We start from the raw sequence: 12,703 nt of genomic DNA on the forward strand, positions 1-12,703 counted from the left end.
AAAAAATTAATTTCACATATTCAAGCAATAAGTTCACATACCTTAGAGAAAACAAATGAAATGTTGTGAGGATACAGCTTGGTATCTTTTCAGTACTCGAAGATGCAGGTTCAACTATCACATAAGCTGTGCAGCTACGGTCACCCACCCTTCCTCCTCTTGTGCATATTCTTCTTGTTTTTCTGCCTACTGGAATTTTAAAAAAGGTTTCCGACTATCTTTAGCAGACTCAGTACTTGTTTCAGACATGTAGTCTCTTTATCTACGTTACATTAACGTTGTTGAGAATGAGAAGTGACCTCAGGATAAAGAATAGATGAGTGCAGATAAATGACCTGACTGCTTAGTTGTCGATAACTGCAATTCGGACAACAGGGTAACTATCATCCCCAACAGCGTGCAAAACTGCACATTCGGACATACTGTAAGGTTTGAAGTAGTGAACATTTGAGAGAGCTTCTAAAACACTAGCTCCCAGTAAATTTTGGTTCCAAGCACCTTGCTACCTGGTCTACACATATGTAAATGACACAGAGAAAGCGAAGATAACATGAATACACCCGGATATTCCCACTTCATGTCCTTAGAACTGCACAAAAGGTTATCCTTGGAAGGCATGCATTTCATGAATCTGCATTGAGGCCAAGTAAAGCCACTGCCCAAAACAGATATTTCAACTACCGTGGTTGAAAGCCACGCATAAGTAACAACACAAAACACCCATAAGGGAGTAAGGAGTTTGTATCAAAAACGGGAAACATCTAAGCAGATGAACTGTACAAAGACAGCTACCAGGGGACAACTGTAAAGAAAGCAGCTGTCTAGATGGTATTCACAAAGACTAAAACATCCTGGCCACATTACAAGCAGGAAATACCAGTCAATGATAGCTAAATAGCATCTCATTTACAGATTCTATAAACAACCTTGTTAAAGAGACATGGTTTGCTCTTCATGTGCTTTCATAATAGGGTCCAAAGCATGGAAACACTGAACAGTAACTGTTACAGGAAATCAGCACTGGCAACATCATCCTCTTCAACTGTCAACCAATCACTCGACTCCCCTCTCTCTTTGGTCACCTGGTCCAGAGGTTGACCGCCAGAAAGTTGCGACACACTGCTAGTACCAGAAATTGCATGTCCAACACCCTCGTGTTTATTCTTGCTGGACGAACCCAGCCTTTCACACTCTTCGGGAGTTTGACTTTTGTTAAGCTGAACCCACCCATATGATCTTTTAGAGTTGGAACTCTCCACAGCTTTTGGAGTCGAGGTGTCATCCTCCTCCTCTAAATCACTGAAAGACACATCCTCATCATTTCCCAACACTGCAGCAGAACCTAAATGGGGTGAAGGTTCCTCATTAAGCCATTTGTCAGCATCTGTTTCCTCTTCCTCATACCTTAATGCAGAAAGCTTTACAGTGCTTGCCAGAATGGTTTTGTTCTGGATTTCTTCTGCAGAGTCACTTGTCTGACAAGGTCTTTGAGGTCTAGCCAGGCTAGCTCCAGGAATCTCTTCAGTTTGAATAAAATCCTTTGGGGGGACTTCTGTGGCTGCTTCTAGGGAGACAATTTTGAAGGATTCTTCCCTTCCAGATGCTTTTTCCGAGAGAGGTAGGGACATATCTTTAATGCCTTCTTTGAGAAGTTCAGTTCTGTTCACTGATTTTTCGTTTTCTCTAGAGAAGTTTGTACTTCCTTGTACCACATTACTCTGCAATTTCCTCAGGAGGAGTGCCCGTGCTTCAACAATCTGCATTGGACAGTGGCTTCAGGTCTGAGATAGTTGTCGAGTATGCATATGTATCCCCACCACATAACAGAAGCATAGTCTAATGCAGAGATACATACCTGGGGAGTTGACAAGAGGACAGCATCTGTCTTGGTCAGGCGAGAGTGCAATAAGACAAAGTAAATCTTCCAAAAGCGGCCTTCACTCATATAGTCTGGACACAGCTCGATTCTCAAGGCAGCAAGCCTTGGAGCAGAGAGCTCCACCTGAAGAACATGCTCTTTCTGAGCGTTTGACATCTGAAATTCTGCAAAATTCCAGAAAGAGCAAGTTACTTCAAACATTGCGATGCTTATTAAGGCAACTGCGTAGTCTACAACCTTGGGATTAACTAAAATCCTAATAAAGCTCTTAACCCACTCTGAACATCTGGCAACTGGTCATTGCTACTAGCCAGCTCATCTTGAAGCTAGAGAATGACTCCAAGTTGCCAAAAAGCTCAGAAGAGCCCAATGCAATCCTAATTGAGACAGTGAGCAATTTAACACATTATAAGAAAGAACAGAGCCAGAAGGGCAAGTCATGCCATAGTGATATCAGAGACCATTGGAGTCAATGCCTGACCCAGGAGGGAAAGATAAGTCATGCCATAGTGATATCAGGGCCATTGGATTCAATTCTTTACCCTATAGAAGCTTCAGAAAAAGACATCTTATTGAGAAACAACTGCTGACAAATCAAGCAAGGCAGAAACACATCCAAACAGGAAAACGAATTGAATGTTTGCTTCCTTAAAGCATATCAATGTTCGTATCACTTTAATCATGAAAATGTGGTTGAACTACAACCTTGAATTTCATTTTAGAGTGGAGACCATTTCCTTTTCTCCTTTCCTGTAAAGAAATTTTACTGTCCAAGTGTGGCCGATGCATATGCCCCCCAATATTTCCACGACAGGAATAGAGTAAAAGTTGGTCTGACAAAAACAGCAGATATACTCTCATAACTAATCCTTGTTTTTTATATACTCTTCACAAAGAATCCTTTTATCCATTTTGTAGAACAAATGTGAAAAAAGTAACACCACCTATTTACTTGGTACAGACGTGCAAATCACTTACCTGCCCAACTCTGAAATCACCAAAGATATAAAAGGCCAATCTAGCATGTCACCCATCATTACCATCTAGGCAAAGCACTGCACTAAGTTCTGCTCTATTCTTTAAATGAGAAGTCAGCCAATGTTTCCGTGGAGGGAGGAGCCTGCTTGACCAGTCTGTAATGTCTTTGGGCAAATCCATATAATTATGGTATCTTCTTATACTGCAGCACTAGGGACTGCCAAACGTTCAGCACGCAAGCGGGCAAAGCCTGGCAGCAGATTGGCAGCAGACTCAAACAGGGTTTAGTGCAGGACAGGGACCATTTATCAGATCACGAGTCCTGGTTGGTTGACTCACAGAACAGGACAGATCTGTCAGACTGAATGATCTGTAAAAAAATATAATTCACAGGCCAGATCTGGTTGGCCATCTGCAAGAGATGTTCCAGCCTATAAAAAGGGATTTCAGCCTCTCCAGTCGGTGCAGCGACTCAGCCAGCGGCCTTCAGCCCTCCTTTCCATATCCAGTGCTTACGTGGGAGCAGTTCTCAGCCATTGCCAAGATCAGCCGTGTTCTGTCATGGGAAAAGAAACCATGCCACAAATTTATGGATTAACAATAACATAGAACCCACGGACAAAGATACCTAGAGAGGTGACACAACAACCATGACGTCCGCAAGAAAAGAGCTTGGTGTCCCATACCACTAGGTGGTGCCCAAGGGCCTGGGAACTGCTGCTAGGTCTTGGGCTATGCTAGATAGCGCGAATCTGCAACACAATCTGGGATTAGACCAACAAGAGGAACAAGGCTAGCCCCTACTTGCTTGGCTGAAAACTGAACCCCTGGGCTCCTTATATAGGCTTGAGCCCTCTGCGCCTAAAATAGAGGAAACCCTTAATCCTTCCATACCCTTGCAACTCAACCCAAGAATGGCCTGCCTAGCTCCAAGCCTCCCCAGACTTCTAATCTAGTCTTGTGTGGCTAAGCCACATGTCAGATACAGTCCATGCACATGGCAAGAGGGGAGAGAACAAAGCGATGCACTATGCGGTCAAATCTGCCCCCTCTAGATGGTGCCTCTAGCTTCCCATCTAGAGCATTTATTATTGTTTATTCCCAAAAGCAAAGAGCCAATAAGAGTACATAAAAAATAATCCCTTGTCCACAACTAGAGGGATTGTTCAACATAGCTAAAATATTTCAAGGCTTAATATGCCCTCATCCAAAATTAATTCAAAAACAGCCCACAGCTTAATTATACATTATTTTACAATATTGACCAAGACGTAGAACCAACAAAACTTATAATTCTGTCTACAACGGACACAATACAAAAGCAATGTCCAGTGTGTCACCCTCTGGTAGCAGAGTGCTATCTAGATGTGAACCCCTGTACAAAACCAACAGTTGTTATTGTTGGAATATTAGCGGTCACCTCCACATCTGTAAGCCCCCAATGAGAGTGCATCGGGGGATGGACCAGGGTAGGATGGGGCTGCCACATGGACAGAATCATGACTGTTATGTGAGCAGCATTCACACATGGAAAAGCAGAGATTTGGGGCTGCCACATGGAGTGCAAACAGGCTGCCATGTGGGCTGCACAGATTAGCATGTACCTGGCAATTGGAGGCCACCATGGAGGGCAGATCTGGCATGGCAATGCCCAGAGGCTGTCCACGACTGGAAAGGACCTGGTTGGCACTAACGTCATCCCTGGTACGGAGACATGCAGTAGGGTTTGCAGAGTAGTTCAGGGCCTGGACGAGGTCTGGACAGGTGCAGATCTGCAGCAGCATGGAGGAGGCATAATCGCAGCAGTTCTGCGGGGCCAGAAACCCTGAAAAGGGTTGGGTTTAGGCTGGTAGAGCCTGGGCCAGCCAGGCCTCAAACCATGTGCTCCCACAAGGGGCTGTTATACAGACTACCTGGGTCGGCTGGTAGGGCTGAATGGGTCAGTTATTCTACCACTACCAGGTCCGCCAGGTTGGGGGCATTGAGCCCTATATAACAAGGCCACTTGGGCCTCACTTGGCATCCAGCAGAGCAGTACTGTAGTGAGCACAAAGGAGCAGCAGAGCAGCACCGTACATCCAGAGGAGAATTGGGAGCTGAGGAGCTGCAGACTTAGCTCAACAAGGGGCTGTACCTAGGTTGTCTTCCAGGGCAGTAAGGTGCGAGGATAATTGGACGGAGAGTCTACATAAACTCAGAAAGGAACACGAGGGCTCAGGGATCTAGAAGTGCCAAGCACATAGTAGGAGAGCGTTTGGTAAGATCAAAGGACCACGGTTTGTGGGATTCTGCATCTCTCTTTTGTATTATGTCCGGTTTTGGACAAAAATATACCTCAGGGATTCTATATCTTTCTTAGAGCACTGTCTATTTACTGGCTTGCGCACACACACACACATGGTTGTGAAGTACACACAAGTGAAGCATTGATTTTAAAGAATTTAATTTTTATTTTTGAAAGCCAAGAAGTTATCTGAGTTTCCATGTTATTTTAAAGAAGTTATCCAATGATGAGGCCCAAGCTCCCCCTTTGATCCGTCCTCCTTCCTGCCTTGATAGTTAGCCTAGGACGTAGACACCTTTTGAGCTTTGTCTCCAACACTCAGCTCCTGGTCCTCCTGGATGATGGCCCAAGTCTGGCTGATCTGCTACTCCAATCTGCTCCCGAAGTGGTGCTCCAATGGATGATAGTATAAGCTCTAAGGGCTCCCTTTTATAGGGCCAATGGCCCCCTAAAATGAACCGACCACTGACCTGCTGGTCTGTGTGGGCACTGCTCCATACGCAACCAGTCTACTACCCAACCAGATCCGCCCAGCCACATGGCAATCACCAGTGCCGTTCTACCGCAAATCAAGATCTACACCAGGCCCAAACCTGGCCATTACCTGCTTCAGCCAATCGCCTGCAAGTCTGTGGTACCCCGTCTCTATCCTTGGAATCTCTGCCCTAGCACTGTACAACCTGCTGCTGCCTTCCATGCAGGCCTGTACACAGACACCTGCTGTCCGTACTACGGACGCACGCCATTATCTAAGGCTATTACTGCGCAAATATGCTCTGTACAGATTTTGCCAACCCCGTGGCTGTTCCGTACAAGTCCTGTCCTCCTAGGTAGATCCAATGCTCGCTGGTACCTTTTGATTGTGTTGCCCACATGGCAGCCTGTGTGCCCATGTAGCAGCCCCTTTTCATGTTTGTTTTTTGTGAGTGTGCTGCCCACATGACAGCCAATGTATGTTAGAAATGACCCAACAGAGGGTACACACAGCAGAAGACTTATAGTAATGCCCAGGAGCTCACACAATGTGGTGTGGGTGTGGAATCACAAACTTCTTTACTTATGTGCATTCAATAGATGTGCAGACTCATCAATAGACAATGAGCCGGCCAGATAGAGAAACCACCAAAATAATATATTTCCGTCCAAAACTATGGACACAATACAAAAGAGAGAGATCCAGAGTCCCACCAATGGTGTGGTCCTCTGATCTTACCACAAGGTCCTTCTCCTATCAGCCAGTTATCTCTAGACTCGAGCCTGCATGCTCCACCTCGAGCGTCTGTATACTTTCCACCTTACTGCCTGTGAATCAGCCTAGGTGGGCAGCCCCTGCCAAGCTTTGTCTGCAGCACACAGGTCCCCTTGGTCCTCCTGAATGTAGGCCCCAAGATAACTGTTCCACTGCTCCAACCTGCTTGTGAATGGCTGCTCCAGAAGATGATGATCTCAGCACCTTGCTGCCCTAGAAGACAGCCAAGGTCCAGCTCTCCCTAGAGCTAAGTCTGCAGCACCTGTTGCACTCTCTCACCTCCTATAGATAGGCCCAGAGAGTAGACTTCCTGCTGCTCCTTTCTGCCCTGGAACTGCTGGCTGCTGGATAATTTGTGAGGCATCAAGCCTCTCCTTTTATAGGCCTAGGGGCCTGTCAAAAAACCGACCAGCCTGCCCTAATCTGACCGACCAGACTGTGGCTGGTCCAGCCCTTTAAGGGCTCACAACCCGGGGCTTTTGGCCCCACACTTCTAGGGCCTTTGGCCCTCCAATCTAGGCAAGGACCCAGCCCTATATAAGCCTGCCTGGCCAACCTGTGTGGGCTATAAATATGCCCCCGAGGGTCAGTCCCTTGCAGCCCTCCTTGCTGCTGCTTCTGGACACCTGGGTGCCCACTCTCCAGCCCTAAACCAGGGCCTCCAAACAGTCCCAAAACCTGCTCCACATCTGCGCTTATCCATCCTGCACATCCTGCCATCATTGCGCCTCTGCCAAGCTCTTCTCCAGCAGTGTACAGAGCCGTACACCCTGCAGATGTCAGCGCCATGTCATCGCCTCCTATTCTGGGTCCCTTGTGCTGGCTCTTGCTTCGCCTTTTGCTGCTGCAGATCCATCCTAGCTCTGCCTCTGAGGGTCTGTTTCAACCCGTCCTTCCTTTGGCGAGGTCTGCAACAAAAGTACATCTCCAGATAACCTGGACCGCAAACTTTAAACGCACCTGACTGAACCTGAGCCACCCTCCTTCTCGCAAGGGCACAATCCTCCAGTCGTGGAAGTCAATTCCCTAGAGCGTCTGAATCAGGGTCGTCCTTCAGCAAGGTCCCTGCCTTCAGGCTCCCACACCTGTGAGCCTCCTACTTGGGCTCTGATACCATGTTAGAAATGACCCAACAGAGGGTACACACAGCAGAAGACTTATAGTAATGCCCAGGAGCTCACACAATGTGGTGTGGGTGTGGAATCACAAACTTCTTTACTTATGTGCATTCAATAGATGTGCAGACTCATCAATAGACAATGAGCCGGCCAGATAGAGAAACCACCAAAATAATATATTTCCGTCCAAAACTATGGACACAATACAAAAGAGAGAGATCCAGAGTCCCATCAATGGTGTGGTACTCTGATCTTACCACAAGGTCCTTCTCCTATCAGCCAGTTATCTCTAGACTCGAGCCCGCGTGCTCCACCTCGATCGTCTGTAGACTTTCCGTCCAGTGTGTTCTTCTCCACCTTATTGCCTGTGAATCAGCCTAGGTGGGCAGCCCCTGCCAAGCTTTGTCTGCAGCACACAGGTCCCCTTGGTCCTCCTGAATGTAGGCCCCAAGATAACTGTTCCACTGCTCCAACTTGCTCGTGAATGGATGCTCTAGAAGATGATGATCTCAGCACCTTGCTGCCCTAGAAGACAGCCAAGGTCCAGCCTCTCCCTAGAGCTAAGTTTGCAGCACCTGTTGCACTCTCTCACCTCTTGTAGATAGGCCCAAAGAGTAGGCTTCCTGCTGCTCCTTTCTGCCCTGAAACTGCTGGCCATGTGGCAGCCCCATCCTACACTGGTCCACCTCCCCCATGCTCTCCTCATATGGAGGCTTATGAGGAGGTGACCATCTGAAATCCAACACATGAGCCTAGGGGATGTGACTGTTAGGGTTAGGGTCTACATACCGTCCTGATTCCAAAAAGCACTGTTTCACATAACCTACAACCCTGACAGGCTGAAATGCAATATGCATAAGAATATTATCCGTGGATCTGAAGTGGAATGTCCGTACAGTGAAAGCTGTCACCCGAGAGAACACAATCCAGGGGTATGGCTGCATCAATCTGCTGGATTCTCCTTGCACTTCCTCTGAGGTGGCTTACCCGTTGGATTTTGCAACCTTCAAGAAGGCCTTTAAAAATCATCCAAGAATGCAGAGACGAAGAAGAACCATTGGTTTTCAATGGTGCCTAGTCAGGAAAATAAAGTATTCAGGTTACATAAGGCACCTTATTAGGCTCAAACTAGCTCCACGGGCTTGGTATGAGAAGATTCATACTTATTTGACCAGCCAAGTTCTAAACAACAGTCCAATTGAGAGTACCCTTTATGTCAAGAAGGAGAGTAAATTAGTCAACCTTTATGTGGATGACATGCTGCTCAGCCACAAGACCTGCAAGTGATGATGCCATACCTGCGACAGGAAATATCCTATAATCCACATGGAGCTCCGGGATGTAGAAAACAGAAGAGAGGAGCTGACTCTGAGAAACTGGCTGAACTGAGTGCGACATGAACACCTTGGGCTCTGATACCATGCAGAAAAACAGAGACAAAGACTTTCCTAAGAGAACTAGGAGACTTTACAACAAATGCACTAACACATATTCAACGTCAGTAAACAACCCAGAGAAGACACAGTAACGTATATATGCAGCATCCAAAATAGTGAACCTTGGTCCTTGAACAAACTGTCATTATAGAGTTCTAACAAGGTGAGGGAACCTCTGCTGCACCAGAACTCCAGCTCCACACGTCGCAGGGAGAGGCACCAGAACTCCAGCTCCACACGTCTCAAGGAGAGGCTTAGGTAGGCTAGGGCAGGTAGGAACAAATGTGCAGAGGCACAAGAAATTAGGGGGAGCTGTACTGGAGAGGCTGGGGGGGAGTAGTTTATATAGGAGCTAAAACAGCCCCTGGACTGGCCGAGCACCAGTCTGTAATTGGTCTGTCAGCCGACCAGCCTGGTTGGCTGGCTGACTGGCCTTCAGCCTATTTAAAGGCCCCATTGCAGGTTTTTTCGGTGGCTGCTGTGCTGCAGCCTCCTGCAGCTCATGCTGCACCAATGCAGGGCCTCAGAAACTTAAACAAACAAACAAGGATTTCCTCCCCAGGTGCATGCCCCCAAAATAGGGGATAATAACATATACCTTTGTAAGACTAGAATAAGTCCAATCATACAAATTTAGAATTTTTGTTGTTCTAAAGATCAAAAATCTATAATTCCCTCCCCAGGTGCATGCCCCCAAAATAGGGGATAATAACACCTAAATAAACTAACCCCGAGCATGCCTAACGTTCCTTGATGGGTCTCAACAGGCAGGCGCTGCCCTATTTCAATATTCTGATCCCCAAGGGTGGCTCAGCTTGGAACCCCTATCGACCTCTCCATCCCAACCTCTACGGCAATTAACAATTTTGTATGTACTCCCCCTTGTTTTGGAATTGTGGGAACTAGCACACTATTATGTCCCTGCACAGTTAAGCTACTATTCAACTGGTGGATATCATGAAGTATCAGTAGTTTGGTGTGTAATTACATCTAGTTAACCTGAGAACAGTTATTCAGTGGAGTTATTATGCCAGTGGAGTTCTTTTTTGGGCCACAAAGCTGCTGTCTATTTCCAAATCTGAGTTTATCTACTTGTTGCACCAAGTGTGGTGAGAGTTTTGGACAGAGTTCTCAGTTACCATCTACATTCTGCTAGGGACTGGCATTAGGTTGCTGTCCATTTGCTGAGACCTTCCTCGACGGAGCCTTGGAAATGGAGCACTCTCCTGGTTTGGACAGCACGATAATGTATGTAGGCTGATCAAGTCACTTTATGGAACTAAACAGGCACCCAGGTCTTCGTACACAGAGATAGATGCATTGTTTCAGTCAATTGACATGTAGAAGGTCACATCAGACCCCAATCCAAATGATGTCCTGTAAAAGGCCAGTGTTATACCCATTCACAATCTCATCGTTAGAGTAATGATCATATCTCATAGAAGTTAGAACGTCTAAAGGTTGCAATTGTGCAAGCACTTTGAGATGACAGATTTGGGACAGCTGCACTATTTTCTGGTTTTGAAGCATCAGAAAAATGCACATATTTTTGCATGTATTCAAAAGGTCTTTTCGAGAAGTTTCATATCAAGCCAATTGCGGAGGACTCACTCACGTTCATGAGAATATCATGGTCACAACAAATGATGTGGTGCGGAGTGAGAGGAAAGAAGATGTACTTGGATATACAGCTCGAATTGCACTGCAAATTAAAATGGCATAGGAAGCTTTGCATGTACAGCTCGAATTGCCTTGCAAATCGAAATTTGGATGGTGGGAAGAAAGAAAGGAGACACCATTGAAGCGAAGAAGAAGGAGGCAACAGTTATGATTATGTAATGTTGTGTTATTATATTAAAATCCAAGGTTAAGAAGTAGAGGCGTGGCTCAACGAGAAGCTGGGATTCCTTTTCATCACACAATGCTACCTGCCTAAACAATTTGGCTTCAAGAGATTATTTCCTGATAATTCAGTTCCAGTTGGTTGTAAATCAAGCTTGGATAGCTTTGGCAGAGAATCCTGATATCAAGTACCACCCATCCATGAGAAAGTGGAGAAGTTTTCATATGCAAACATGTCCGTGGTAAGAATGCCTTTTGGGCGAGAGGCAACCCCCATGGAAGATCCATTTCTGAAGTAACAACAATAATGTATTAAAACAGACGACATACACAAATCAGGTTAGCAAATAGGACCCTATCCAAACTAAAGGATCAGATAATTGCAGAGAGGCAGTAAGCTCGTTGGTTGTAATAAAACAAATTTATCCTATACCAAAACATAGGGCGGCATTATTACCATCATCATCCTCATCATCAGAAAACAAGGGGAAATCCAGCCAAGTTTCTGGGTGCATTGAAATGTTCCTTGCAAATGCCAAAACCTCCTCCGTGATTCCCACAGCCTGCTGAAATCTCTTGCCTCCGTCAGAGTCCTCTTCATCTGATTCCAAGCTGAGAGGAAACAAACTAGAAGCAAATTTTGAGATGCCATCAAGGCCATCACCAAGGGTACGGGGGAAAGCAATGGCTTTTCGAGGCCCAGAGAGCTCCCTATCCGTAGAATCGCTGGCTTCTTTATCGTCATCTTTGTCTTCATGAAGAATACTGCCAAATAGAGGTCTTAGAAGGGAATTGATGCCCGGAAGTTGTCTGCCATTGGTCGTGCTTTCAGATTCATCAGCGCCTTCATTAAGTTCATCGTCGTCTTCTAGAACAGAGCCCGTGCGCTGATCCCGCTCAATTTCGTCCCTCATAACCTTCATAATCCTCGAAATACCAGTGGCAACGCTACCTTTCAGCTCAACAAGATCCTTGCCGATGCCATTGAGCCTATGTTTAGAGTTTCGATTCGCCTTAGTGGGATCAGGCATTGCATCCCCGGGGTGTTCTTCCTTGGAAACTTGACATTCTCCCTCAACCACCTCATTGGATGAAAGCACTCCTTCTGTTTGAACAGGATCAGCCAACGAGTCAGGCTGAATTTGGGGATCCGATCCAGGCAAGGTATCAGAAGGACCGGCCAAGTCAAAGGGTCCCTGTTGATCTACATGATCAGGCTTAGTCTGCGGAGGGGGAGCGAGGAAGGAAGCAACGCCCCACAACTGGCGAGTGAAGGTTTTTGTGAGCTGGGAAAGGTCCTCCTTGACGCCTTTGGGATGCTCAGAACTTTCGGGTAGATGATCGTCGTCGTCGTCGTCGCTGGGGCGGTCATCGCCATCGCTGGGGGATCTGAAAGAATCGGAGAAGCGTCGTGAAAACCAAGACATCGAAGGAGATGGAGGCAGAAGCAGAGCTCAGAGCTATGGCGGGACGAGGCAATGCAATGCTATGCTATGCTATGCTGCTACGAATATCAAAAGCTTAGCATCAAATGCTCTATCTTGACGATGAATCATGGCCATGACCATCTCCAAAAAAAAAATTTACAGCCCAAAATTAATTCTTGGGAGAAGGTTGAAAAATTTGCACAAGTCGCCTTGTCCCGTGCTTACCTGGGCGGCAACCCGTGCTCAAGTTCTCTCCCTTGTAGGAAGAACCCGGGCGGGTGCCCCTAGATTGGCTCAAACTGGGGTGAGTTCTTTCTTTTTAGCACTGCCTTTGAGCAGGGGCATTCTAGCCTCACCTTTGTTGTTGTTGAATCTTGTTTCTAAGTTGTGCTAAGTGATTTAAGTGACTGAAGCTTGCATTGTGGCTATTTATGAATTTTATGACTGAGTAGAAGAAGATCACTGCCCTTTTGTTTATCGAAGGCCGGTT

The 12,703-nt window shown here is 46.4% G+C and overlaps 1 protein-coding gene across 1 annotated transcript; it reads right to left on the bottom strand.

Annotated features, from left to right (window-relative positions):
* Positions 1 to 626: 626 nt before the first annotated feature.
* On the bottom strand, positions 627 to 12,303 carry LOC147890747 (uncharacterized). The gene is made up of 3 exons (XM_087389521.1): positions 11,244 to 12,303; positions 1,856 to 2,043; positions 627 to 1,757 (listed from the first exon to the last, which is right to left on the bottom strand). The coding sequence occupies exons 1-3, from the start codon at positions 12,211 to 12,213 to the stop codon at positions 1,005 to 1,007; spliced, it is 1,911 nt and encodes a 636-aa protein (XP_087245647.1). The 5' UTR covers positions 12,214 to 12,303; the 3' UTR covers positions 627 to 1,004.
* Positions 12,304 to 12,703: the final 400 nt, after the last annotated feature.

Source organism: Dipteris shenzhenensis, chromosome 18 (genome assembly GCF_047967505.1).
Source record: "Dipteris shenzhenensis isolate YYH24624 ecotype China chromosome 18, Dip_SZ_1.0, whole genome shotgun sequence".
Classification (NCBI taxonomy): domain Eukaryota; kingdom Viridiplantae; phylum Streptophyta; class Polypodiopsida; order Gleicheniales; family Dipteridaceae; genus Dipteris; species Dipteris shenzhenensis.

Bases quoted from the DNA above. Each gene is read 5' to 3' on its own strand.
- LOC147890747 (XM_087389521.1), bottom strand. From the start codon at position 12,213: ATGTCTTGGTTTTCACGACGCTTCTCCGATTCTTTCAGATCCCCCAGC. The intron at 2,044-11,243 runs GTAATAATGCCG...GGAATTTTGCAG, and splicing joins TGATGATGAGGATGATGATG to AATTTCAGATGTCAAACGCT. The intron at 1,758-1,855 runs GTATGTATCTCT...TGTCCAATGCAG, and splicing joins TCCTCTTGTCAACTCCCCAG to ATTGTTGAAGCACGGGCACT.